This window comes from Aphelocoma coerulescens, chromosome 14 (assembly GCF_041296385.1).
Source record: "Aphelocoma coerulescens isolate FSJ_1873_10779 chromosome 14, UR_Acoe_1.0, whole genome shotgun sequence".
Lineage (NCBI taxonomy): Eukaryota > Metazoa > Chordata > Aves > Passeriformes > Corvidae > Aphelocoma > Aphelocoma coerulescens.
In genome coordinates, this window is record NC_091028.1 from 13089768 (window position 1) to 13114746 (window position 24979).

Below are 24979 nucleotides of genomic sequence, written 5' to 3' on the forward strand. Positions count from 1 at the left end.
ACTGAACTCCATGCTGCAACAGATTGCTGAGACGGGCGACGGCGCAGAAATGACATAAAACATGACAAAGCACGCTGTCCTTGACAGGCAAGCAGGGAGAAAAAAAAAAAAAAAAAAGCCAACACATTTCTGCCTCTGGTTCAGAAACAGTTGTGAAGCAAGGCAAGAACCTGGCGTAATACAGCCGGGAACATTTAACAGGGCTCAAAGCCCTGTCAAGCTCAAGAGCCTGCAGAAGCGGGCAGGGTGTCCTGACGGCGAGAGTCACCGTGTGCCCAACCTTGCGGCAAGATCCCCGTCGCTGCTCGCTGCCAGCCCCAGGTCCGGCAGCTCGGCCGGGCGGGAGCGGAGTTAACTCCGGGGCCGCGCAGCCCTGCGCGCTGCCATTGGGCAGCCGCGGCGTCCATCAGCCCGAGGAAGTGACTGCACGAGGAAGGCTTGAGGAAGGGCTCTCCGCAGGCAGCACCGCGGACGCACACGGAAGGACAGGGGGGGAAAAAGCGGAGGGACGCACGCTCCTTTCATCAGTGGGAAAAAACCACCAGGTAAACTCATTCGCTGCTAAAACCCCGACAGCACCCACGGCACGACGCGCCGAGCTGGGGCGCAGGGCTGCGCCCGCCACGGGGCTTACAAAAACTGTAAGTGCAAGAAAAAGGCGTGCAGCTTTTCAGGGAAACACTTTCCCCTCACTGGCTCCCTCCACCTTCCGCAGTCCCAGCTCAGCTTTAGGCACGCTGGCAAAGGAGGGGGCGGCCAGGTGAAAGCGAAAATGGAGGCCTTTCCCTTTTCTGTAACAACTTTGCCCAAAGGGGGCTCGTTCCTAATTTGAGACCTCATGGCCTGCTTTCAGCAGAATCTGTAAAATAAATCCTCCACGGAACAACCCACGAGGGAGGGGAGCGGGCTCTCAGCCCGAGGAAGAGGAGGAGGAAGGAAACAGACCCTGACACACTGTGAGAGTTCGGAGATCTCAGTTCCCGTCGCTCGTGGCCTGGATGTTTCCCCACCTTATGCCGCTGCCGTCACGGGAAGCTTGAAGAGGTTCCCCCCACCCACCTCCTCACTTCTGATTAAATCCCCAAACCGTCCCGCGCCCACCAGACAGTCACGCGGCAGTGCCCGCTCCCGGAATGTCACCGTCCCCTTTCCTCCCACTGCCAGTCCCTGGGCGGCCGCGGAGCACCCCATTTCCAGGGCGGCCCCATGCACACGCATCCCTCCCTCCCCGCAGACTCCGGGACCAGCCCGAACACACCACGCACCTCTCCCTCCTTCGACCCAACCAGCAGCTGTGCTCAGCAGAGATAAACCCCCACCAGCCGCATCCCTGACCCCCAGCCCATCCGACGGGCAGCAACGCGCCCGCCTGGCGTTTCCCGGTGGCGGCTGCTCCTGCCCGATAACCCTGGGCGGAGAGCGGATCACGAAGCCGCCACCACGCCCGGCCACCGCCGCACACCGCGGCCACGCTGCCCGGCCCCGGCTGCGCCCCGGCTCCCTCCGTACTACAAAAGCTGCTATTTTTAGTCGGCGGAGCGCGCGGCGTCACAACAGGTTTCCTCACATGTATTTTAAGAGCCATTCAAAGGCAGAGGCAGGCAGCGCGCTCATCCTCGGGGGGAAGAAAAATAACAACAAGAGACAGGGACGCATCGCCCCGGCAAACACCCAGCGGACCCCCAGCCCCATGTCCTCGACGGCGCGGAGGTGCTGCCAGCCCCGTCCCACGGGGGTTGAGCGGTGCCGGCTCCGCGCTGGTGCGAGGTGACAGGGAAGATGCGATCGCGGGGCCGTCGCGCCCCCACCCCCCGGGGGCTTCGGGGGGCCGCTCGGCGGGGGCGGGCGGCACTCCCCGAGCCCCCTCCCGCTCCCTCACGGCGGGGCCGCCGCCGCCCGCCCCTCGCCCCCCCGCCGGGCCCCACGTGCGCGCCCGGCCCGGCCCGGCCCGGTGCGAGGGGCGGCGGCACCACGTGCCCGGCGCGGTGGTGACTCAGCACTTTTACCTCCGCCGCCCCGCCCGCCCGCGCCCAACCGGACCCGACCGGACCGAGCGGGACCGGGGCCGGACCGGGCCGAGCCGCCCCCTTCCCCCGCCATCGAGCGGCAACGCGCGGCCACCCCCCCTTCCCGGCTCCGACCCACCCCCCCGCCCCCGCCCCCTCCGCGCCGCGCCCGGGCGGCTCCTCACCTGCGTGCCGTCGGGAGCGCCCCGTGGCGGGGGCGGCGGCGGGGGCGGCGGGGGCGCGGGGGCGGCGGCGGGGGCGCTGCGCGGCTCCCTCCTCCCTCCCTGCCAGCGAGTCCCGCGGACAACAACAAGCGCGGGGCGGCCGCCTCCCCCCCGCCGCGCCGCCGACCAACCAGCGCCCCCGCCGCTTCCGGCATGGCGCGTCACCGCGCGCGTCACCGCCCGGCCCGCCCCGCCCGCCGCGTCACCGCCCGGGACCGCCCGCGCGGTTCATTCATGGGGAAGGGCGCGGGACGGGCGCGGCGCCGCTGCCGGCACGTAGTCGCCCCCCTTCGTCCTCGTCCCCTGCCTCGTCCCCATCCTTGTTCTCATCCTGATCCTCAAGCCCATCTTCATCCCTATCGTCCTCCTTCATCCTCACCCTGATCCTCGTTCCTGTTTTATGCCCCGTTCATCCCTATCCTCATCCCCGTCGCCTCTACACCACTCCCCGGTGCCCCCACCCCGCTGCGAGGCTCACCCGTTTCCGACAGCTGCCGCCCACCCGGATCAGCCCCGATGGAGGGGGCGCAGCGTGGCCGGGAGTTTTGCACCCTCGCACACGGGTGCGTTTTATAGAATCATAGAATGGTTGGTTAGGGAGGGACCTTAAAGCTCAACGCGTTTCAACCTCCCTGCCACGGGCAGGGACACCTTCCACTAGACGAGGTTGTTCCAAACCCCATCCAAATTGGCCTTGAGCACCTCCAAGGATGTGGCATCCATAACTTCTCTGGGCAACCCGTGCCAGTGCCTCACCACCCTCACGGAAAAGAATTTCTTCCTCACATCTGATCTAAACCTGTTCTCTGTCGGTTTAAAGCCATTACTCCTTGTCCTGTCACCACATGCCCTGGTCAAAAGTCCAGGCTTTCTTGCAGGCTCCCTTCAGATAGGGAAAGACAGCAGTAAATCTCCCTGGAGCCCTCTCTGGTCTGGGCTGAGCAATCCCAGTTCTCTCCACCTTTCCTCATAGGAGAGGTGCTCCATCCCTCTAATCAACTTTGTGGCCTCCTCTGGACTCACTCCAACAGCTCCACGTCCTTCCTGTGCTGAGGACCCCAGAGCTGGACACAGCACTGCAGATGGGGCCTCATCAGAGCAGAGGGGTAGAATCACTTCCCCTTGACCTGCTGGCCACTCTGCTTTTGATGCAGCCCAGGACATATTTGGCTTTCTGGGCTTCAAGAGGCTCGTATCCAGCCTCTCATCCACCAGCACCCCCAAGTCCTTGGAAGGGCTGCTCTTGATCTGTTCATCACCCAGTCTGGATTGGTACCAGGGATTAGCTACCCAGACTCAGGTGCAGCACCTGGCCTTGTTGCAGGGCAAACGACAGTGGGAAAATGTGTCCTGGGCATCCCAAGGCTTTTGAGAGGACTCAGGTGTTCCCTGGGCTCCTTCAGGTGGCCACTGGCCAGCCTTGTCCTCCTCCACCAGCTGTGGACCAGCCTTTGCCCAGCACTGCTTATCCTAGAGCCCCCTGCACACTGCAGCAGGGCCAAATCTTGCCCAGGGCTGGATCTTCAACTCAATCTTTGCATTTTCCTCGTGCACGTGTGTGAGCTGCTAAACACATCACCCTGACCCCAATGGTCCAATTTTGGACCCCAGGATCATCCAACAATGTTGATAGTGCATCAAAAAATGTAGTAACACAGGCAGTTGACTAAACCCGATGGCCTCCATCTCAACTGGGCTCCTTTTGATTTCTTTGTGTCCATAATGATATTAGAAAGGCTGTGTAAGCCCAGTGCAATTTGTGCTTTCTAGCCTTGGAGCCAAATATTGGAGCAGCTCTAAGGGCCATAGCTGAGGCTTTGAGTAAGATCCCATCTTTCCCTGCTCCCTTTGAACAACACGAGCTGCAAAACATGGGGAGCCTCATGTCTGGCACAACCCCCTGGATCTGGGCTGCCAGAGCAAGGTTTAGGCAAATGCACCTCCCTGATGTTAAGAAATCCCTGTTTATCATTGGAACTGAGCTAATGAGGTTGGCTAAAGCTCCCAAGTGGTGGCATGAAGCTGCTGCCCAGTGTAGCTGCAACAGCTTTGGCCTTCACCTCTCCCAGATTTGCAGACACTGGTTGAAATCCTGCACTAGGTGCTGGGACACGGTGAGCCAAGGGTTGGATGACAGATTTCAGCCATCCCTGTGGTCTCCACTGATACCTCTGAGGTTTGTCTCCAGGTCTCCTTTCCACCCAGGAAGGTTCTGCTGGCTCAGAGAGCTAAGACAAGCAAGGAGAGGGATGCTGGTTGTGGAAGCCTTTGGGGCCACTGATGTCCCCAACACAGCCACCTGCCCCTGTGCTCTCTCTGAGTGGTGATAACCTAGAGTGGCCAGAGCCATCCTAAATCATCCAAGGTTTATCCCTGAGACATCAATGAGATGGTAGTCCTCAAGGGCAGGAGGGATGGGCTGGCTGCATCCTGGATGGGGGTTTCACCCTCTGTGGTGATAGCCCCACACCAGAACTGAGGTATTTCCCCCTGTTTTTGCGAGAACATGGGGTCTGAGAGATCACATATGGCAGTAGGGGAGCGGCTGTCTCACCTGAAATTCTGTTTCTGGGTGAATTGCCCTGTTCACAACAGGTTACTTTTTGTTTTCATTCCCCGGGGGAAGTATCTCTGCTCCAAAGGTCTGTTTTCATTCGCTGCTGAACTTTAGACTATGGTGGCCTTCAACAGTAAACAAGGAGCAGCTCTCCAGTCCCTTAAAAAGTGGGAAAGCCTGTGCAGTACACACCCTTGGTAAGCAAATAAAGAGGAGTGCATGGGAGACAGGACCTCTGGTGAGAACTTGGATGGATAAAGGGCGGTGCTCTGGGATGTGTGGGTTTTTGTGAGTCTGGCCCACCTGCTGTGTGCTCAAAACACGCCCAGCATCACGATTCCCTGAAGCCTGTGCGGGGATAAAGTGCTCTCACCCTACAAGGGGGCACAGAGGCGTCCGTTCCCTGCATTTCAACACCCCGCGTGCATCAGCTGGGGAAAAACCTAACAAGCCGCTGACCTCCCATGCTCTCCACCCTTGAACAGCACGGAGCGTAGACACAAATACTAAAAACAAAATTGAAAAAGCACACACAAGGCGGACGGGCGAGCGGAGGAGGGGCGTGTGGGGATGCGCTGCTACTAGAGAGGCGCGGTAGGAGCCGGCCGGGCGGCTCGTCGGGTGTTTACGGCGGAGCTGCAGCGCCGGGAGCGCTGCCCGCCCGCTGCCGCTGCCCGCTGCCTGCCCGCTGCCGCTGCCCGCCCGCTGCCCGCTGCCTGCCCGCTGCCTGCCCGCAGCCACAATGTCAAGAGGAGACACGTGTATGTAAGCGCCGGCACGGCCGGAGCGGGGCCCGCAGGCGGGCAGGGGCTGCCGGGGCGCGCCGCTCCCCGTGCCCGCCCGGGGACGCCCCGGCCGTGCGTCCCCCCCCGCCCCGCAGTGCGTGTGCCGGTGGCGCGCCCCGGTCCCCGGGGTCCGCGCGGACACGGCGGGTGGGCGCTGCCTCCCCGGAGCCGCCCGGGCGTGGGGAAGCGGCGGGCGGGTTGCATAAGGCGGAGGCGCTGCCGCTCGGGGAGGTGCGCGGCCAGGCCCCGGCGGGTTGAGCCGTCGTGGTGGCCGAGCTGGGGGAGCGCTGCTGGGGGATAAATCTGTTTGTGGAGGATTAGAGCCGTTTTCTGAGTCTTTGCAGGGAGCAGGGTGAGGGGAGCAGGGTCTGAGTGAGAGCGAGGAGACGGAGAGAAGAAAGTTGTGTCGCTTTTTTAAGGTGCTGAGATTGCTCCCTGCAAACTCATCAGGAACATGGGGGTCCTCCTTTGCTTGGAGTCGAGGAGGTGTTTGCTTGAGAGGTTGTTAGAATCAGCTTTTATCAGTGGAAAGCAAGGACTAATGGCATATTCCCAGCCGTCCCCGGGTCTAAAACCTCTGAGTCAGGGCTTTGGATGATGATGACAGAGGATGCTCGAAGAGGACGCTCAGAGCAGAAGATGCTCAGAGCAGAGACCGCTCCACACCTTGGAGCCGCAGCTCTCAGCACCCCAGCTCTGTTCCTACAGGCAGAGCAAGCTCGGTTTTGGTTGCACCTTCCCCAGAAACACTGGAGCCCATGGATTCAGACCTGGGAGAAACTCCTTGAGGGGCCACTCTGCCACCTCCCAAAAGCAGATGGTGCTTTGTTCCCTGGGTTCGGTGGACAGTCGGGTGTCAGCATCTCCCCACACTTAGCAGGGTCAGGACCACCTGACCTTGGCAAAGCCTTCCTTTGCTGAGTTTGCCGGGCGCATCTTGGCCAAAGATGCAGATGTGATGCTGCAGGGTGCTGAGGCAGGCAGGCTCTGCCCGAGCCACAGGCATCAGGAGAGGGGGAAGCTGTCCTTGAGGCCTGGGCAAGCTTTCCCCCTCTGTCTCCTTCACACCTGCCACCATCTCCCCTTCCATCCAGCCCCAGGACAATGAAGTCATACCAGAAGCTGACAGCAACACAGCCAGCAGCATGCCGGGTAGAAGAGGAAGGGGCTGCCCCGCTGCCCACCAGCCGAGGGAAGCTGGCCCGGTGGTGGGTGGGCAGCGGGCTGCTGGTGGTCGCTGTGCTGCTGAGCACCATCACTGTCTGGGTGCTGCGGCAAGTATCGGGGAGCTGGCTCGGACCCACGCCACCCCCGAAATGTCTCCTGGTTCCTGAGAGCCGTCGCTTTGACTGCTACCCCGAGCGGCAGGTGGTGGTGACCCAGGAGCTCTGTGAAAACCGAGGGTGCTGCTTCATCCAGACTCCCCCACCAGCAGAGGGCAAGCGGGGGGTGCCCTGGTGCTTCTATCCCCCTGACTTCCCCAGCTACACCCTGGAGAACCTCAACCAGACAGCGCTGGGCGTGGCAGGGTTGCTGGTGCGAAGGGAGAAGGCCTATTACCCCCGGGACATCGAGAGGCTGAGGCTGGATGTGGAGTTTGAGACAGACACACGGCTGCACATCAAGGTGAGTTTCCTGCTGGCTGCTCTCAAGAGCCTGTGACTGTGCTCCTGACCCCTGCACCTGTCATCCCATAGGTGACCATCCCTTGCTTGGACCAAGCCTGGAATCCGTTGTGCTTTCAGGCATGGCTGTGTGGGGCCAATGAGCATCTCCAGCCCTTTGCCCTCTTGCTTTGCTGGTCTTTAAAGCATTTTTTCTCCCTTTTGCAGATAACAGATGCAGCCAACCCACGCTATGAGGTTCCCCTCGATGTTCCTCGGGTGATGAAGAGAGCTGAAAACCCCATCTACAGTCTGAACTTCTCCTGGGACCCCTTTGGGGTGCTGCTGCAGCGCAAGGCGACAGGGACAGTGCTGTAAGAACACGCCTCCTGCTCATGCTGTGGCAGGTGGGGAGAAGCTTATCCCACCCTAGGCAGGCTCCAGCAGGCTTCCCAAAGGTTTTTCATTAGGAAAACCCATGCTGTGAGATCTCCAGCCAATTATTACTCTTTGTCTTGTGTCTTTTGAGCGGTGCTCACATGGGGATGGGGCAGCTATGGCCATGACAAAGCTGTGTGGGATCAGCGCCGCTCCAAAAACTTCCCAGTACTCTGATTCCTCCCCAGGTCCTACAGAAGCCAAACATTGTGTAGGTCCCGGCACATCACTGATAAGTGACCTGGTGGCTCAGGAAAATGGCCAGAGAACAGTTGTGGCTTTCCCCTCTCCCTGCTTTTGGGTTTCCTCGGCTGTCCAAGTTACAGGGACACCCACAGCTCCAGGCTTTATGTGCAAAAGGACTGTGGGTGACTTTGCTGTGCAGCTTCTGTCACCTCCACAGCTTTGCCCACACTAAGTTGGTGGTGAGCACCAACAGCTGGGCAATGTCTGGCCAGGGTGTTTTGGGATCCCATCCTTTCCTCCTCCTTCCCATTTGCTGGTGGCTGTGGTCCATCCTGTACTTGGGAGCTGCTTACCAGTGACAGCAGGCTGAGAAACCCCATGGCCATATCACCTCGGTGGTTTATTGTAACGTGGGTGGAAACTTCTGTGTCAAAGGGAAGGCTGTGCTGTGCTGGGACAGGCTGGGTTGGGCTAAGGCTATGCCTTGTGTCCAGCCAGACCCAACTTTGCTCCTGGACCAAGGTGTTGGGGCTGGATGCATGGTGGGATGTGCTGCTAGACTGCCCCTTGAGATGCTTTGAGGGGGAAGAGATCAATTATTGATGGGTAAATGGATCCTAATGAGTCCCAGAATCCTCTCTTGACTCTCTCTTCCTTGGTGTCACCCTGGCAGGCTCAACACCACCGTGGCCCCCTTGATCTTTGCTGACCAGTTTCTCCAGATATCCACATCGCTCCCATCCAAGTTCCTCTATGGGCTGGGGGAGCACCGTGGCAGCTTCCTGCACAGCCTGGACTGGAACACCCTCACACTGTGGGCCCGCGATGTCTCTCCCACGGTACATCTGCCCTCTCCCCGTGGGGGTGCAGGGGGTGAGGACAGGGGTGTCACTCTCCTGTGCTTTGGACAAACCCTGGGAAAACATGTCAGGGGAGGGCAGCAGCACTGGGTGAGGCTGGGGATGGTCGAGGCTGAGGGGCAGGTATGTGCCAGGGAGGATTTCAGAGCAATTGCAAAATGCTCTTGGCACTCCAAGGGCACTGGGTGTTTCCGCTCCACCCTGCTCCTCGTGCAATGTGTTGTGGTGAGGCAGGAGGTTTCCCCCTCACCCAGCCCAGCTCAGTAGCAACCCCTGAGCTGAAGGAAGAAGCAGCCTCCCATAGCCTTAAGCAGCAGCCCCAAACCTATCCTCATTCCCTGCCTTATGCTCTAGAGGAGTGACAGATGCCTGGTTAGGTGGTGGCAGCATATGCAGCTCAGGGTCGTTTATTCACCTTCAGAGACATGGGGCTCTCCTGCTTTGCCCTCTCTGCTGTCTTACCTGGCACCTTCTCCTTGCAGGAATCGTTCAACCTGTATGGTGCTCATCCCTTCTACCTGCTGATGGAGGAGGGTGGAGATGCTCATGGCGTTTTCCTCCTCAACAGCAACGCCATGGGTAGGTGTCCAGGGGACCCCAGGCCAGCTTGTCCCTGGTGAAGGACCTGGCAGATTGGGACAGATGGGAGCTGCTTGAGTGGCCAGTTTGGGAACTTGGGGTGAGAGGAAGCCATAAAAGGGAAAGATGTGGTTTGATGTCTCCGTTATTGAGCGCAGCCATCTGTTTCCTGGCTACGGCGAGGCTCTTTAGCAACTGCCGAGCAGTTTAACCACACGCCCAGCTGCCGAGTTGCCATCAGGAAAGCAAGTCCCTTGCATGCAGGTCCATGCCCATTCCCCCTCCACTGAGATGTCCTCGCCCCCAGGGCTGGCAGTGGGGCACGGCTCGGGTGCAGCTGGGGAATGCCGTCTGTCGCCCGCGCTCTTCCCAGCTGTGCTGCGCCAGCTGCGGCCATGGGATCTGCCCGTGTGTGCCAGCTGATGACACAGCAGCTCCTGCGGGCTCCTGCCGTGTTGGGGGCGGCACCAGGACCACCCGTCCCTCCCTGCAGATGCTGCTTGCAGCCAGCTGGGACGATGCTGCTCACACCGGGGCTCCGGCAGCTCCAGCTGCGCTCGGCTCTGTTGCAGCGATGCTGCCGAGGAGGAGCTCCTGTGAGATGCGGCCACCTGAGCTGAGGTGCAAAGGCTCCTCCATGTGAAAAGCCCTTCCTAGGAAAGGCCTTGCTCCCACATGCTTGCTTGTACGAGTAGCTCTAGATTCACTTAGGAGGGGATTTTGGAGGAGGACATGAAGGAAAGCACTGCACTTAAGTGCTTAGTCTTTGTCCAGAAGTGGAAGCTGGCACAGATTTGAGCTTAAAGAGCAGATTTTCAAGATAGCATAAACCAATGATCTCTCTGGGCTGTGATGATTTAAGCTTCCAGACACCCATTTAGCATCTGCTGAGTGCAAGGCAGGGATTTCTCTATTCCCCTGAGCTTTGCCTGTGGTGCTGCCTGGGCCCCATTGTGGGGCCTGAGGTCTGGGGGCTGCTCCCCAGTTGTCACTAGTTTTTTCTCTTCTCCTTCCCACTCAAAGAGGTGGCCCTGCAGCCTGCTCCAGGCCTGACCTGGAGAACCATTGGAGGGGTGCTGGATTTTTACATCTTTCTGGGGCCCGATCCCAACATGGTCATCCAGCAGTACCAGCAGGTGATAGGTGAGTGCTGACACCCCAACACAGCTATCTGTAGGCACCTTCCCCATGCCCACATCCTGTCTCAGCCCAGCTTCACTACCATCCCCAACCCTCCCAGCTGGGGAGGGATCAGCATCCCTCAGCCATCCCATCCCCATCCCTTCCAGCACACTGTGGTCAGTGATTACCTTGTATCCTCCCTCTCCCCTTACCTTCCCATCCTTTGGAGATGCTGCTGTCATCTTGGGAAACCCCATCCGTGCTCCCACTGTCCCCCTGCAGGTTTCCCAGCCATGCCGCCCCTCTGGGCCCTCGGCTTCCACCTCTGCCGCTGGGGCTACGGATCCAGCAATGAGACCTGGCAGACAGTGAGAGCCATGAGGAACTACCAGATCCCCCAGGTAACCCCTCGGGCCTGTGGGGCAGGGGATCCAGTCTCCATCACCCATTCCTGAGTCTCCTTCCTGCAGGATGGGCAGTGGAATGACATCGATTACATGGACGGGTACCGGGATTTCACCTTGGATTCCCAGAAGTTTGCCTCCCTCCCCTCGCTGGTGCAAGACCTCCACAAACACGGGCAGCACTACGTTATGATCTTGGTATTCCCCCTCCTCTCCCACTGTGCTGTCTTTGCTGCAGAGCTGGGATGTGAGACAGGGATGTAAGGGATGCTCATGGTCCCAGCTGGTCATCCCCAGCCCTGGGGATTTTTGCAGAAGGCCGGTTCCCAGTGCTGGTCAGGCAGCTGGAAACTGCCACTGGAAATGCCCCTAGTGCAGGGACCGTGGAAACACGGGCCAGGTTCTTGTGCTGTGCTCCTGCCTTTCTGTGGGTGCAAGGATGACCCTGACCCCTGTGAGAGAAGGAATGGAGGAACTGTGGGTCAGGCAGTTTAACTTGTAGGTGCTCAGCTCAGGTGCCCTCACATCCCCACAAGTGCTGGGATCTGGTGACCTGGCTGTGATGCTCCTTCTTCCCTCTGCAAGAAGTGGGGACACGGGTTCTGCTTGCTGGGGGCAGTGGGGACCAGCAGGTCCTTGCAGGGGAAAGTTGGATTTCCTCCTCATTGAACTCTCTGTGGCAGCCCAAGCCTGTCCATGACCTGACATTTCTTGCATGAGCACAAGATTTCTTGTATTTGTCCCCCCCTCCCCAAAATGCTGTAACAGGTCCTGGGGACTTGCAAAAGTGGCATTTTAGAAAACATGCCTGGAAGTGTTGAAGCAAGTTTCTCTTCCCCTTGGGGGGAAACAGCTGCTATGTGTGGGCTCTGGCTGACCCTGTCTGGGTTCTCTGTGAATCACACCGGTCTGGCCAGGGTAAGGAGCCACAGCCTGCCTGGAGTGGCACTAACCCTCTGCTCTGTCCCCAGGATCCTGGCATCAGCAGCACCAGCCCTCATGGCTCCTACTGGCCTTTTGATGAAGGCTTGAGACGGGGCTTGTTCCTCAACACCACCCAAGGGCAGCCGCTCATCGGGCAGGTGAGGAGCTCCAGGGGGAAATCCCAGCCCCGTGGGTTGTGCAATACCAGGGTTGGGATTTCATCGCAATAGAGGGAAAGCCAAGTGGCCAAGGGACTTCTCTGGGATAATTGCCAGAGCCTGGCTCAGCCCTTATCCTCATGTGTCACCTCCTGGTGTCTTCACCAGCCCTGGGAGCCAGCCCCTGCTCAGCAGATGGGCCTGTGGAAGTCATATGAGCTTAATGGAGTCAGCAGTGCTGCCTAAGGCTGGTCATCTGATTTCTCTCCCTTCCTGTTTCTGGGGTGAGGGGACATTGTCTGTGGTGGACAACATGTCTCCAGATCTGCTCTGCAGCTGTTCCCTCCCACTTTGACCCCCCTGGCTGTTCCCTCCCACTTGCTGTCCCTCGCCATCTCCAAGGAGGGGTATTTTGATGTAGCCTAAAAACATGGGGGAAAATGAATCGGCTAAAATTCCTGGAATGAGGCAAAGCACAGAGAAATCCTTACTTTTCCCTGACATGTTCTTGGTGAGGTGGTATCAGGCCTTGTGCAAGTGGGGGCAGAGCAGCTGCTCCATCAGCTGCCACTGCCCATGGACTGTGGGGGCTCCTCAGCACCTGGTCCTCCTGGTACCATGGAGGTAGGAGGGATGCTGTGTGTGTGTAGCATCCAGGACTCGAAGCATTGGCTGGGTTTCTGTCTCATTGCCTGTTTCACCCCCAGATGAATTCCCTGGCATGCTGTGGTACCCTGTTCCCCCTGGCGGCTCCCCACAAATCCCCTGCTTGCTGAACCCGTGCATTTGTGCTGTCCCCACAGGTCTGGCCTGGTTTCACTGCCTTTGCAGACTTCTCCAACCCAGACACACACCAGTGGTGGCTGGAGAACCTGCAGCACTTCTATGCCCACGTGCCCTTTGACGGCCTCTGGATCGTAAGTCCCTCCTTGCCCTTGGCTTGCTCCCTGCCCAGCTCATGCCCATGTGCGTCCTGGCAGGACTGTCCCTCAAACACAGCTTTTCCAGGTCTATCCACTAATCCCCAAAACCACACCCTTGAAATTGCTCCACAATTTTCTTTGCTTAGGACATGAATGAGCCATCCAACTTCATGGATGGGTCTGAGGATGGCTGCCCCCCAGGAGACTTTGACAGCCCACCCTACACTCCGGGTAAGGATGCTGTGCTGGTAGGTTACTGTGTGCTTTGAGAGTGCTGCCAACTGACTGTGGTGGGGAAAACCATTTCTAAGAGACATTGTGTCTTTTACACCCTGCATGTCTCCATCCCTACTTGCATGTGCCAGTATCCGTGCCTAAGCCATGCACGCTTGTTAGGGCCATGCCAGGGTGCAGGATGGGGCCATCTGCATGAGCTTTCAGCACTGGGTTGGCAGTGACAGCTGGTTCCTGTGGGAGGGTTGACCCAGAGCCAGCAAGTGTGGGGAGTCCACGTCCCCTGCATCCCACTACCACTGGGTCTAACTGAGCTCTCCCTCCTGGCAGCCGTGCTGGGCGATTCCCTCTCTGCAAAGACAGTGTGTGCCTCAGCAAAGCAGAAAGCCTCTGTGCACTACAACCTCCACAACCTCTATGGGCTGATGGAAGCCAAAGCCACAGCAAGGTACCTGAGCATCCTGCTTCCTGGCAGCCTGGGGATGGGTTGGGACAAAATCCTTCTCAGAGCTGAGTAGGAAAAAGATGCAGATTTGAGTGCCTGATCTGAAGGGGAGGAGCTCTGGCTGCTCACAGCCTCCAGGATGGGAGTAACCCAGGAGAAGAGGGGAGATGACGCTGCCCTGGGAGGGATGGGTGGATGCAGCTGGCCCTGGAGCCATGCCTTTGCCATACTGCTCAGGCTGACCCTCCATCCCTCTGCCAGGGGGGAATTCTCCCATGATTGCTGTGGGATAAAGCAAACACCTGGCGGGCTGCTCTCACCTTCTGCCCCCAACTCTCCCTGTTGTTTTCCAGCGCTTTAATCCAGATCTGGGGGAAGCGCCCCTTCGTCATCTCCCGCTCCACCTTCCCCAGCCAGGGCCGGTTCTCAGGGCACTGGCTGGGTGACAACCGGAGCCAGTGGAAGGACATGTATTACTCCATTCCAGGTGGGTGGCACAGACCCCCTATCAGCACGCCGAGAGCTTTCTGCTTGTTTGGAGATGTCTCTAAAACTGTGCCCTGCTGACTGTCCCTGCCCTCAGGGCTGCTGAGCTTCAGCCTCTTTGGCATCCCGCTGGTCGGGGCGGACATCTGCGGCTTCTCCGGCAGCACCTCGGAGGAGCTGTGCACCCGCTGGATGCAGCTCGGTGCCTTCTACCCCTTCGCTCGCAACCACAACACCCAGAACGAGAAGGTCGAGGACAGTGTGGCTGGTGGGAGGTGTCCTAGGGGTGGGATGCAGGATATGGGATGTGGGATGCAGGAGGTGGGGTTGGAGGTGGGACAGCTGCTGACTCCCCGCATCTTCCCCAGGCCCAGGACCCAACGGTGTTCAGCCCCGCAGCCAGGACGGCCATGAAGGATGTGCTGCTGACACGCTACTCCCTCCTGCCCTTCCTCTACACCCTTTTCCACCATGCCCACCTGCAGGGGGACACTGTCGCCCGGCCCTTGTTCTTTGAGTAAGACCATCCCACCGGGAGCTGGGGAGACACGTGGGCTGAATCACGGAGAAGCGGCCGATCGAGCGGCATCTCCGTCCTGCCACAGGTTCCCTTGGGATGTGGCCACATGGGAGCTGGACAGGCAGTTCCTGTGGGGCCGGAGCCTGCTGGTAACACCGGTGCTGGAGCCTGGGGTGGACTCAGTCACAGGTTATGTCCCCCAAGGCACGTGGTATGACTTCTACACGGTGAGGAGCATCACAGCATTTGGCTGGGGGCCGGGTGATCCCTGCTTGACCCTCTTGGGGCTGTGGGTGGGAGGCCCTGGCTGAGCCCAGCAAGCCCTGATGGAGGAAGGGGCGGGGATGGCTGCTCCGCAGACCCGTATCTGAGCCCTGGTCCCTCACACCCACGTCTCTCGCTGCCTGCCCAGGGCTCCTCAGTGAACAGCAGTGGGGAGATGTTGAAGATGTCAGCCCCTCTGGAGCACCTCAACCTGCACATCCGGGAAGGTTCCATCCTGCCCACCCAGGTGAGTGTCACCTCCCTGGGCGCTGTCCACAGCGCATATGTGTCCCCCAGCACCTCAACTCCTGGACCCTCATGCAAATGGCCCTACAGAATCCATGTCTTTGAACCCCAGAAACCAGGAACCACCACGGAGGTGACCCGAGGGAACCCCCTGCGTCTCATCGTGGCCTTGTCCTCACATGCCACTGCATGGGGGGACCTTTTCTGGGACGATGGTGAGAGCTTGGACACCTTTGAGCAAGGCAACTACTCCTACGTGGTGTTCAATGTCACGCAGGTGGGATTTGGTAGGGAGGGCAGGAGTGGGGGGTCCCGTGGCACCTGATCACCTTGAGCTCATGCTGTCCTTTCCTACAGAACATCTTCACCTCCACCGTCCTCCATGCCAGCACTGAGGCCACCAAGGTCACCATTGGCACCCTGAGCATCTTTGGGGTGCAGAAGCTGCCCAGCAAGGTCCTCCTGAATGGCCAGGAGAAGCCCTTTTCCTACCTGGACAACCAGGTATGGCCCCATTTCAGGGTGCCCTTTCCTGGGTGGGGGTTCCCATCCTGAGGGTCTCCACCCCTCCTCCTCCAGGGTCACAGTGTGGCCAAAGAGGGGCGTGAGGACTCTTTGTGGCTCTCCTGCCATAACAGGGTTTAGGGGAAAGCGATCTCCAGTTCCCTCCTGCCAAGGCTGTACCCCAGAATGTCTCCTCTCCCCCCACAGGTTCTCACCGTGAGTGACCTTGGCATCAGCCTCAGCCAGGGCTTCTCCCTGCAGTGGCTGTGAGCAGGGGGCCGTGGGGTGACCCCCACCTCACCAGGACCACCCACCCGGGAGATGCTCAATGCTCCAGCCCCTGAAGCCAGGATGCTGCTGTGGAGGGGGCACTGGGGACTGTCACCTGCTGCTGCGTGTCCCCCTCCAGCACAGCTGGGGACGGGGCGTGGGATGGGGGCTTGGCTGACGGGTGGCCCGTGCATGGTCCTGGGTGGGTGGTGTGGGTGGAGGTGTGGGTACCCGCGGTCCCCGCTGCAATAAAGGCATGTGGAGAGCTTGTCCTGGGAGCATGATATGGGGACAGAAGGGGTGGCATGGGGGAGCAGGGTGGGCAGCCAGTTGCTGTGGGGCCCCCAGTTTTAGTGCCTGACCTCAGTTCTCCTCTGACTCCCTCCCCCTGATTTCAGCCGCTCAATTTCAGCCCCAATCCAACCCCCCCAGTTCCAGCCCGACATCCCAGACCCCCAGTTTCAGACAATACTTTCAGCTCCCCAATTTCAGCCCCTGACTCCAGTCCCCAATCCCACCTCCTTGATTCCCCTCTTTGATTCCAGATCCCCCAATCACAGAATTGTTTAGGTTGGAAAAGACCTCTAAGATCAAGTCCAGCCTTGGACCGATCACTTTTTCAACTAGACCATGGCGCTGAGTGCCACGTCCAGTCATTTCTTGAACACCTCCAGGGACGGTGACTCCATCACCCCCCTGGGCAGCCCATTCCAATATCTAATCACCCTTTCTGTGAGGAAACTTCTGATGTCTGACATAACACCCCCTGGTGCTGCTTGACCCTATGTCCCCTTGTCCTGTTGCTAGTTGCCTGGGAGAAGAGGCGGATCAAACATCAAAGAACATCCTTTATTAAGAAAAATTTCTCATATTCCGCATCTTGCAGCAGTCCCAGCCCCTCTCTGACCTCGGGCTCGCCAGAGCCCCCCGAGACCCCCGGGGGTGAAGTTCTCCCTCCCGCCCGCCAGACGGCGCTGCCCGGCGGGGCGGGGCGGGGCGGGCGGTGCCCCGTGGCGGCGGTTCCGCTTCCGCGTGGCCGCGGCTGTCGCACGGTCCCGGCTGTCGGTCCCGCCTGTCTGTCTGTCTGTGTGTCCCGGGTGTCGCTCGGTCCGTCCCGGGGCCGGTGCTCGGCGGCGCCATGAACCGGCCGAAGGCGGCGGCCGTGCGGCGGCCCAGCGCCGTGCCCAAGCCCTCCGGTGAGTCCCGCGGGGCCGGGCGGGCGGGCTGCGGGCGCTGTCGCTCGCTGTCGCTGACTATCGCTCGCTGTCGCTCACTATCGCTCGCTATCGCTCACTATCGCTCACTGTCGCTCACTGTCGCTCACTGTCGCTGTGTCTCCCCTCGCAGCGCACCCGCCGCCCGGAGACTTCATCGCGCTGGGCTCCAAGGGGCAGAGCGGCGAGGGCAAGGCCGCCGTCACGCTGCTGAAGCCGGCGCCGCCCGGGCTGCCCTCGGAGCGCAAGCGGGACGCGGCCGCCGCCTTGGCCGGCCCGGCGGGGCTGCCCGGGCTGACCAAGCGCCCCAAGCTCTCCTCCACGCCGCCCCTCAGCGCCCTGGGACGCCTGGCAGAGGCGGCCGTGGCGGAGAAAAGAGCCATCTCGCCCTCCATCAAGGAGCCGTCTGTCATCCCCATCGAAGGTGAGGCCTCGCTGCGCTCCTGCCGTCACATGGAAGCCAGGGGGAAACTTCTCGTTTCGCTGGAGTCTCATCCCAGGAGGCTTTCTTGAAGCCCACACAGTAATTACGTGCTGTCCTTGAGGGTTTCCTTCCCTGGATATAGGGCTGAAGTCACGGTTTTCTCTTCTGTTGGCATTGGGTTGTGTTCGATGTGTCTGAGAGCTTTTTAGTAGCCGTACGGGAAATACTCCCTTGGGGAAATCTAAAAGTCTGGATTGTGGTATTTTATTCAAATACTTTTTTAGCAAACTCTGGGTGTGGATGTGGCCTTTTGAATTGCCATTCCGTTTCTGATGTTGGGTGCATTTGCAGAGGAGTGTGCTAGCATGGCAAAACAATTAAGGGGCATTGTCAGTTGTGAAACAGAACTTTTAATGGCAATTGAGTAGGGAAATTGCAGGTGCTAGATGTGAGCTGGCCCATGCTTTGCTGTCCCTTGGTCCTGCAGCACCTCAGGGTAGTTACTTGGCACGAGGGTCAATGCTGATGCCTGTGTGTTGGTGGTTGCAGTTGTCCCCACAGTGCTGCTGGATGAGATTGAGGCAGCAGAGGCAGAAGGAAATGATGACCGTATTGAAGGGGTGCTGTGTGGAGCTGTGAAGCAGCTGAAGATGAACAGAGCCAAACCTGACACCACGCTCTACCTCAGCCTTATGTACCTGGCAAAAATCAAACCCAACATATTTGCCACCGAAGGGGTTATCGAGGTGAGGACTCGGGAGCTTACTGATGTATCATTGTTGCCAAACTGTGAGCAGAGTTGCAGGTTGTCTCAGGCCAGAGCATGATCTGCATGGCTTTGGAAATGCCAGAGCCCTGTGGCAAGCTGCTGCAATTTGTATTTCTCTTTCTGCAGCTTCTTTGCATGCTTTCTCAATAGGTGCCTTGTTTATTCAACTTTTTGTGGCTGTTATTCCAGGCGCTGTGCAGCCTACTCCGAAGAGATGCCTCCATCAATTTCAAAGCCAAAGGGAACAGCCTTGTGTCTGTCCTGGCATGCAACCTTCTCATGGCAGCTTATGAAGAGGATGAGAACTGGCCAGAGATCTTTGTCAAGGTTGGTGAACTGAGGGGGCTTTTGCTGGACTGAGGCAGTGGTGGACAGATTGGGTTGGGAAGTGTGGATGTGTTGGAGAAGGAGAGCAGCAGAGGATTTATTACAGCTGTAGGTAAGGGAGTGGCCAGTGTCCTCTTGTCCCCTGTGGGAATGCAGCTGGAGGAGACAGAAATTGGAGTCTGGGCCCATCCTTTTAAAGAAAAATCTCCATGGGTTTCTGGAATGCTGTGGCCTCCTTTGTCGTTTGTTGCCTTATCTCTGCTGTTTTCTGAGATGTCTTTGGGAGTCTGTATTGATGTAAGTGTTGCAGAGACTCCTTGCTTTCTATTCTATATGGGATTAAAACAGCCCATTAATTTAAAAGGGCTGAGCTGACCAGCTTCTATATTTTGGTGCTAGAAATTGTTGTAAAGTCTTTGCTAAAGCTAGTCAGCTTTCTTGCTTGGGAAGGGTTGGTGCTCACTAGAGCTTGGGATGTAATGGTTTGTGGTTTTGCTCTTGTGTGACTTGCTTGCAGTCATCTGGTCTGGTTTTCATCCATGCAAGTTTCCTACTTTGTATATTGGAAATCCATAAAAACTCACAAATGCTCCTTTAATTAACCCCATGAATATGGACTGTGCCACCTTCTGCAGGTGTACATTGAGGACTCCCTTGGGGAGCGCATCTGGGTGGACAGCCCTCACTGCAAGACGTTTGTGGATAACATCCAGACAGCTTTTAACACAAAGATGCCTCCTAAGACCATGCTCTTGCATGGAGAAGTTGGACGTAGCGGAGGGGACCTTAGTGCTGGTAAGAAGATCTTTGGGAACCAGGAACAAAGGTTTAGGGAGAGGATGGAGCCTGCAGTGCTTATTGACTTGTGAGAATAGTCTGTTCCTGGATGGAGTCACATAGACCAGGCTTTGAGTTCCAGGCATTGCTTTTTTTGTTTTTGGGGCTCTTTCATGTCCAGGGGATGTTTGAGGGTAGTGCAAAATGGGCCTGTATGGGATGCAGTGTGAGAGGCTGTGGTCTTGCTAAAAGGGATCCTTGAAAGATGCTGAACAAACCAGAGCACACGTGATTGGTCTCTAGGGAGAGGAGTTGCCTCATGGAGTGTGCTGTGCTGTGTCCTGGTCTCTCGTAGGGAGTAGCCCACACCCTTCCATGACAGAGGAGGAGGACAGCCAGAGTGAGCTGCTGATTGCTGAGGAGAAAATGAGCCCGGAGCAGGCGGGTCAGCTCATGCCCAGGTACAGTGCCTCTTCCTCTCCTAACACAGCTGTGTGCCAGATGTGTCTGTAGATGTGTCTGTGCTCACCCACCCTGCAGAGCTGTGGCAGGGAGCTCCTGTGGCACCTGCTGGGGGATGTTGAGCATCAGATAAAACTGGTTCCAGGAGAAAAGAGTGCATTTTGTTGGTTTGACCACAAACAAGAAAGAGTGCTGATCTCTGGACTGGCTTTTGTGGAAATGAGTCAAGTTCAATTTGTATGGCCCAGGTATGAAGACCTTGCAGAGAGTGTGGAGGAATATGTCCTGGACATGCTTCGGGACCAGCTCAACCGGCGCCAGCCCATGGACAATGTCTCCAGGAACCTGCTCCGGCTGCTGACAGCAACCTGTGGCTACAAAGAGGTGCGTCAGATGGCTGTGCAGAGGCTGGAGATGTGGCTGCAGAATCCAAAGGTAAGGAGAGGAGCTGTTGAAGCACAACCCTGGTCTGGAATCCAGCCAGGAGGGCTGCATACTGCCAGTTACGTTTCTGGTCTGTAATGGCACGTGGCTGGAGTCTTTCTGCTCTCCCTCTGCAGTTGACCAAGCCAGCTCAGGACTTGCTGATGTCAGTCTGTATGAACTGTAACACCCACAGCTCAGAGGACATGGAAGTTATCTCTAACCTGATCAAAATTCGTCTCAAGCCAAAAGTCCTTCTCAACCACTACATGCTGTGTATCAGGTGAGTGACTGGGTCTGTGATGGGAAGAGAAAGCACTGTGGGAGATGTGCCCAGGTACTTGACAGTCTCATTGTCTCTGCACAGTGGTTTCAAGTACCATCTTGGAGCATGGAGTGTCTTGTGTTCGTTTAAATGAATTTCTTTGTCCTGGAAGTCTTTCAGTAGTCCTTTGATGTTGTCCTTTGACTTGTGCTGTTCCATCCTTTTCACTTTTGTGTGCTAAATACTTCAAGGAGAAATCAAAACAATGTGTCCAGCTGCACTGAAATGTCAGTTCAGGTATCTCTGGTTTTCCCTTGCAGAGAGCTGCTGAATGCACACAGGGATAACCTGGGCACCACCATTAAATTTGTGATTTTCAATGAACTCTCAAATGCAAGAAACCCCAACAACATGCAGATCCTGTATACTGTGCTTCAGCACAGCTCAGAGCAAGCTCCAAAGGTAGGTGCAGTGTCTTGGATGACTGATGGTGATCCTGGAACCCCACCCAACAGATTTAGTTGTTTTGAGGCTCAGATGAATCTTTTCACAGGCAGAATCATACTATTTTGAAGTTATATTATTATTCTTGGTAGGAATAAACATAAATGGGCATTTTCTAACTCCCACGTTCTGAATGATAATGCAGTTTCATGGGAGAAATGTTATTACAGCTCCCCAGGGGTCTGAAGGACAGGATACCAGCAGCATGGTTTCCTTGTGTCTCTTTGTTTTGTGGATGCAGACCGCTTACAGCACACTGAAAATTTTCTCTCTGTGTGGCCCCAGTACCTGGCAATGGTGTTCCAGGACCTGTTGACCACCAAGGACGATTACCTGCGAGCTTCACGGGCTCTGCTGCGGGAGATCATCAAACAGACAAAACATGAGATCAACTTCCAGGCCTTCTGTCTGGGTCTTATGCAGGAACGGAAGGAGGCCCTGTATGCAGAGATGGAATTCAAGGTACCATTTGTGACCTTTGTGCTGCTGGATGTGCCAGTGATGTGCTGAGCTCTTTGTCTGCTTTTCTGGCCATTCTTTCTTTTGCTCTTTGGTGTCTGAGTGAGTCACTATTTGTGTGTCTCTTAGCAGCACTCCCATATCTCGTTTCCAAACATCCATGTTCATCGTTTTTGATGACAAAACACTTCCAGAAGGCAGCTCTGGGTATTGCTGTTCAAGTCACTTTTTTTTCTTTTCTATTTTAAGGAGCGGTTTGTCATCCACATAACCGACCTGCTAGCTGTCTCCATGATGCTTGGTATCACAGCCCAGGTGAAGGAGGCTGGAATTGCTTGGGACAAAGGAGAGAAAAAGAGTAAGCAGAAAAACCTAGGTTCTCCCTGAGGATGGGCATCTTGGTAGATATCTGTCCCTGATTTTGGGGGAGTATTGCCCCTAGGGTTGGGAGCCTGCTGTCATCCTGGGACTGACAGAGATAGGAGATGTGGCATTTGCATGGCTGGGTGCTTCTTCTGTCTATGGAAGCAGTGGCTGAGAGGCTGGGGAAAAGGAGCTATGGATGGAGGGGCCTCAAGCCTGAAGGGGCAGCTGTAAGGATTATTAAGGGGCTGGGAAGATGGGCCTTTGGTGTGGCACTGACATGACTGCCCACATGCCTCCTTCTCACAAAACTAATCCACGTGTGCTTCATGTTGGGGGTTTTGCTGCAGCACGTGTCAGAAAGCAAAGCACACGTGCTGTCAGAGCTGGGGGGCTCAAGGCTTTCTCTCATACTGCTCTTCTCTGGTTCCCCTTCTCTAGTGGAAGGCATCCCTGCATGTGGTGCAGGAATTGGAGCAAGATGACCTTTAAAGTTCCTTCCAACCCAAACCATTCTGTGATTCTATGATTTACTGTTGATGCCTCAGAGTCCTGGTTACTGTCTTGAAACCACCACGCTTCTGATGGGGTGTGTGTACTTTGTGACCTGACTGTTTTTCAGACCTGGAAGTGCTGCGCTCATTCCAGAACCAAATTGCTGCTATCCAACGAGATGCTGTCTGGTGGCTGCACACAGTTGTTCCATCTATCAGCAAGCTGGCTCCAAAGGACTATGTGCACTGGTGAGAGTCAGCCTGGTCATCTCTGTGCATAACCAGTCCCTTCCCCAGCACTGTGATGTGTTATGAAAAACCAGGTGTACACCAGGGTTTGGTTAGATTTCTCTCCCATTTTCAGACTGGGAGCAGAAACAGTTTTAGCAGGGTTCAGGCTGGGACTGTATCTCTCTCTGAAATTCATTCTGATGCTGCCTCTTACCAAAAACATATTATAATGGAAAATATTTCTCATTTATATTATTTGGATCCACTCAGTAGGGGATTTCTAGTTACCTGACCAAACACAATCCCTGTGGACCCCTTGTTTTTCTGTCTGAAATAGTTTTTCAGTCTCTGTGGCTGAGGAGTCCACAGATAATTCTGTCTTCTGGAGGTCGGGTGGTATCCTGGGGTCTTGGCACAAGGCATTACTGAGGCAGTTCAAGCCAGAATTAATAGTAAGCAAGATAAGTTACTAAAAGTCTAAAAGCCCAGAGCCCATATTGTACAGTCCTCCCTGTTCTGAATCATGTGGTTACTGTTGCTAGACTCACTTATCTGAGGAGGCTCCTTCATGTGTAGGATGGGAAGCTTTAGCAGGATTTGGGGGAGACTGGACTTAAGCCTCACAGATGATGTTTACTGTCCTCTTCATCTCTACAGCCTCCACAAGGTGCTCTTCACAGAACAGCCAGAAACCTACTACAAATGGGACAACTGGCCCCCTGAGAGTGACCGCAAGTGAGTGTGTGCCCCTCCCGTGGTGGGTGCAGGTGGGGAGCTGCTCTAGCTGAAGGCAGAGGAATGGGTGTTTTCTGGTGATCCTTTTATAGCTCTGTGTTGGAAAGGCTTGGAACTGTGCTCAGATTTTCTTCATCTGTTACACTGCCATAAAATTGAGGGGTGTTGTTCCACTCTCCATCTGTTCCTTTTCCTCCTTCATTCCAGTTCCCTGTGCCAAGCTGTTCTGTATCTTGACGCTGTAGTTGTAAGGAGGGCAGCCCCGCAGTGTGTGGGTAACTGGGGTGTAACCTTAGGGAGCTCAGACTCGAGGAGGCTGAAACATCGAGGTACAAGGCACTGAGAGTGATACTCCAATAATAATTTGTTTCATATTGTTGCATTTGGAGCTGGAGATCAGGGAAGGTGGTGTAAACTAAGCTGTGATGCATCTTCTGCTCAGATGAGTTGTAGGGTCTGTGGAGGGTTCTGGGAGGCCTCATGCTGCTGTCCAAAGAAGTGTGATTGATGTCTCGTGTCTCCTGCAGCTTCTTCCTTCGCCTGTGCTCCGAGGTGCCCATCCTGGAGGACACCCTGATGCGCATCCTCGTGATTGGTTTGTCGCGGGACCTGCCCCTGGGCCCCGCCGATGCCATGGAGCTCGCCGACCACTTGGTGAAGAGGGCTGCAGCTGTGCAAGCAGATGGTGAGGCTGCACAGAGCTCCCACCAGCAAGTGCTTGCTTCTGTCTCCACATCCTCCTATTGCCACCCAGCGCTGAGACAGCTCCTACCACCTACCAAAGAGCCTTTGCATCACTTGAAGTATATTTTAGTCATGATGGCTAAGCGTTTGGCTCTGGGCCAGACTGTACTGCTGTTGCTTTCTCACTAGAAAAGCTTCTTATTTTCTCTTACTGTTTCCCCCTGTTACTAATTTTGTATCATGGAGTGTTTGGGAAATTATTGGTTGTGTAGAGAATGAAGGGCTGTGAACCACTACCCAGAGTTTTGAGTCAGCATTTTTAAATTCAATTTAGTCCTTCGTACATACTGTAAAATGGAATTTATAGGCTATGCAAAAAATGGAAGGTTTGGAAGTTAAATTGATTAACCAATTGTGCGCTCTTCCCAGGTCCATTATTGGGACACTTACAGAATAGCAGTTACAAAAGCAGTCTTTACTCTTAGCCCTTTTATGAATTCATTTAGCATTTGTCTAAATTCCTGCATTGCTGCAAAATATGTCCATTCAACTGAGCTGTACGTGTTTGTGGCAGAATTGAGGGTGTTGTCAGAGTTTGATTCTAAAGCATCTGACATGCTCTTAGTGCTGAGTGGCCAATGGCAAAGAGTAATCCTGAACTGCTCAGTGCTTGTGGAACAATCTTGCTGTTCAGTATCCTCTCAAAATGTGTCCAGCCTCTCATATAGGATTTTAAATCCTGCACCATTTCATTTTTGGACTCAGAATTAGAGTGAGTTTGAAAACTTGCAACAAAGTTGAAATGCATTTTTAGTTCCTCTGAGCCCCAGAAGTTCTGAGCAGATTTGTTGCTTACCTGAAGGAGTGTATCCAAGTTCTGAAAAAGTTACAAATATCATATTGGATGCATTGGGGGAAAAAAGTACCCTTAAGAATTTAAACCAGATTGCAGCTGAAAAGCTCCATATCCTTATATATTGACTTATAGGATTTTTTAAGTGTTTTTGCTTTTTAAATGTTGATTTTTTTGTTTCTGTAATACCATGACAGCAAACCCACAATAACATAGTTGCTTGAAGTAAAATTTTTCTTATACTGTGATGCTTTTC

At 56.1% G+C, this 24979-nt stretch overlaps 3 protein-coding genes across 6 annotated transcripts in view; 2 read left to right on the forward strand and 1 right to left on the reverse strand.

Moving 5' to 3' along the window:
• Window positions 1–2245, reverse strand: part of MAFK (MAF bZIP transcription factor K) — a 14304-nt gene extending 12059 nt beyond the window's left edge. The window contains exon 1 of one of the 2 annotated variants that reach the window (XM_069030194.1): window positions 2192–2245. The gene's annotated coding sequence lies outside the window, so the exon portion shown is untranslated. Of the gene's footprint in view, window positions 1–1567; window positions 1702–2191 lie in introns of those variants that run through there. The other variant, XM_069030197.1, reaches the window with a different exon arrangement.
• On the forward strand, window positions 423–16007 carry LOC138118887 (lysosomal alpha-glucosidase-like). Of its 2 annotated transcripts, none has more exons than XM_069030193.1 (19): window positions 423–545; window positions 6667–7198; window positions 7405–7550; window positions 8474–8639; window positions 9143–9239; window positions 10263–10382; window positions 10644–10762; window positions 10832–10963; window positions 11737–11847; window positions 12651–12764; window positions 12917–13001; window positions 13335–13452; window positions 13803–13936; window positions 14033–14184; window positions 14304–14452; window positions 14541–14682; window positions 14868–15242; window positions 15323–15469; window positions 15677–16007. In XM_069030193.1, the coding sequence occupies exons 2-19, from the start codon at window positions 6677–6679 to the stop codon at window positions 15737–15739; spliced, it is 2892 nt and encodes a 963-aa protein (XP_068886294.1). In that variant the 5' UTR covers window positions 423–545; window positions 6667–6676; the 3' UTR covers window positions 15740–16007. The 2 variants fall into 2 exon arrangements, with proteins under 2 accessions (XP_068886294.1, XP_068886293.1); XM_069030192.1 differs by lacking the exon at window positions 423–545 and adding an exon at window positions 5410–5548.
• Window positions 16008–16777: 770 nt separating this feature from the next.
• The window catches only part of INTS1 (integrator complex subunit 1), a 28410-nt gene continuing 20208 nt past the window's right edge, over window positions 16778–24979 (forward strand). For both annotated transcript variants that reach the window (XM_069029602.1, XM_069029603.1), the window contains exons 1-14: window positions 16778–16935; window positions 17087–17377; window positions 17927–18123; window positions 18336–18473; window positions 19109–19268; window positions 19606–19711; window positions 19961–20147; window positions 20273–20418; window positions 20721–20862; window positions 21190–21366; window positions 21613–21721; window positions 22349–22469; window positions 23109–23186; window positions 23714–23871. In XM_069029602.1, coding sequence (XP_068885703.1) covers window positions 16878–16935; window positions 17087–17377; window positions 17927–18123; window positions 18336–18473; window positions 19109–19268; window positions 19606–19711; window positions 19961–20147; window positions 20273–20418; window positions 20721–20862; window positions 21190–21366; window positions 21613–21721; window positions 22349–22469; window positions 23109–23186; window positions 23714–23871 — 2068 coding nt within the window. In that variant the 5' untranslated portion in view covers window positions 16778–16877. The remainder of the gene's footprint in view (window positions 16936–17086; window positions 17378–17926; window positions 18124–18335; window positions 18474–19108; window positions 19269–19605; window positions 19712–19960; window positions 20148–20272; window positions 20419–20720; window positions 20863–21189; window positions 21367–21612; window positions 21722–22348; window positions 22470–23108; window positions 23187–23713; window positions 23872–24979) is intronic.

What these genes read in the sequence shown, in the direction of transcription:
- LOC138118887 (XM_069030193.1), top strand. Translation starts at nt 6,677, where the DNA reads ATGAAGTCATACCAGAAGCTGACAGCAACACAGCCAGCAGCATGCCGG. An exon ending in GCAGTACCAGCAGGTGATAG is followed by an intron (nt 10,383 to 10,643) that starts GTGAGTGCTGAC and finishes GTCCCCCTGCAG; the next exon opens with GTTTCCCAGCCATGCCGCCC. An exon ending in ACAACACCCAGAACGAGAAG is followed by an intron (nt 14,185 to 14,303) that starts GTCGAGGACAGT and finishes CATCTTCCCCAG; the next exon opens with GCCCAGGACCCAACGGTGTT.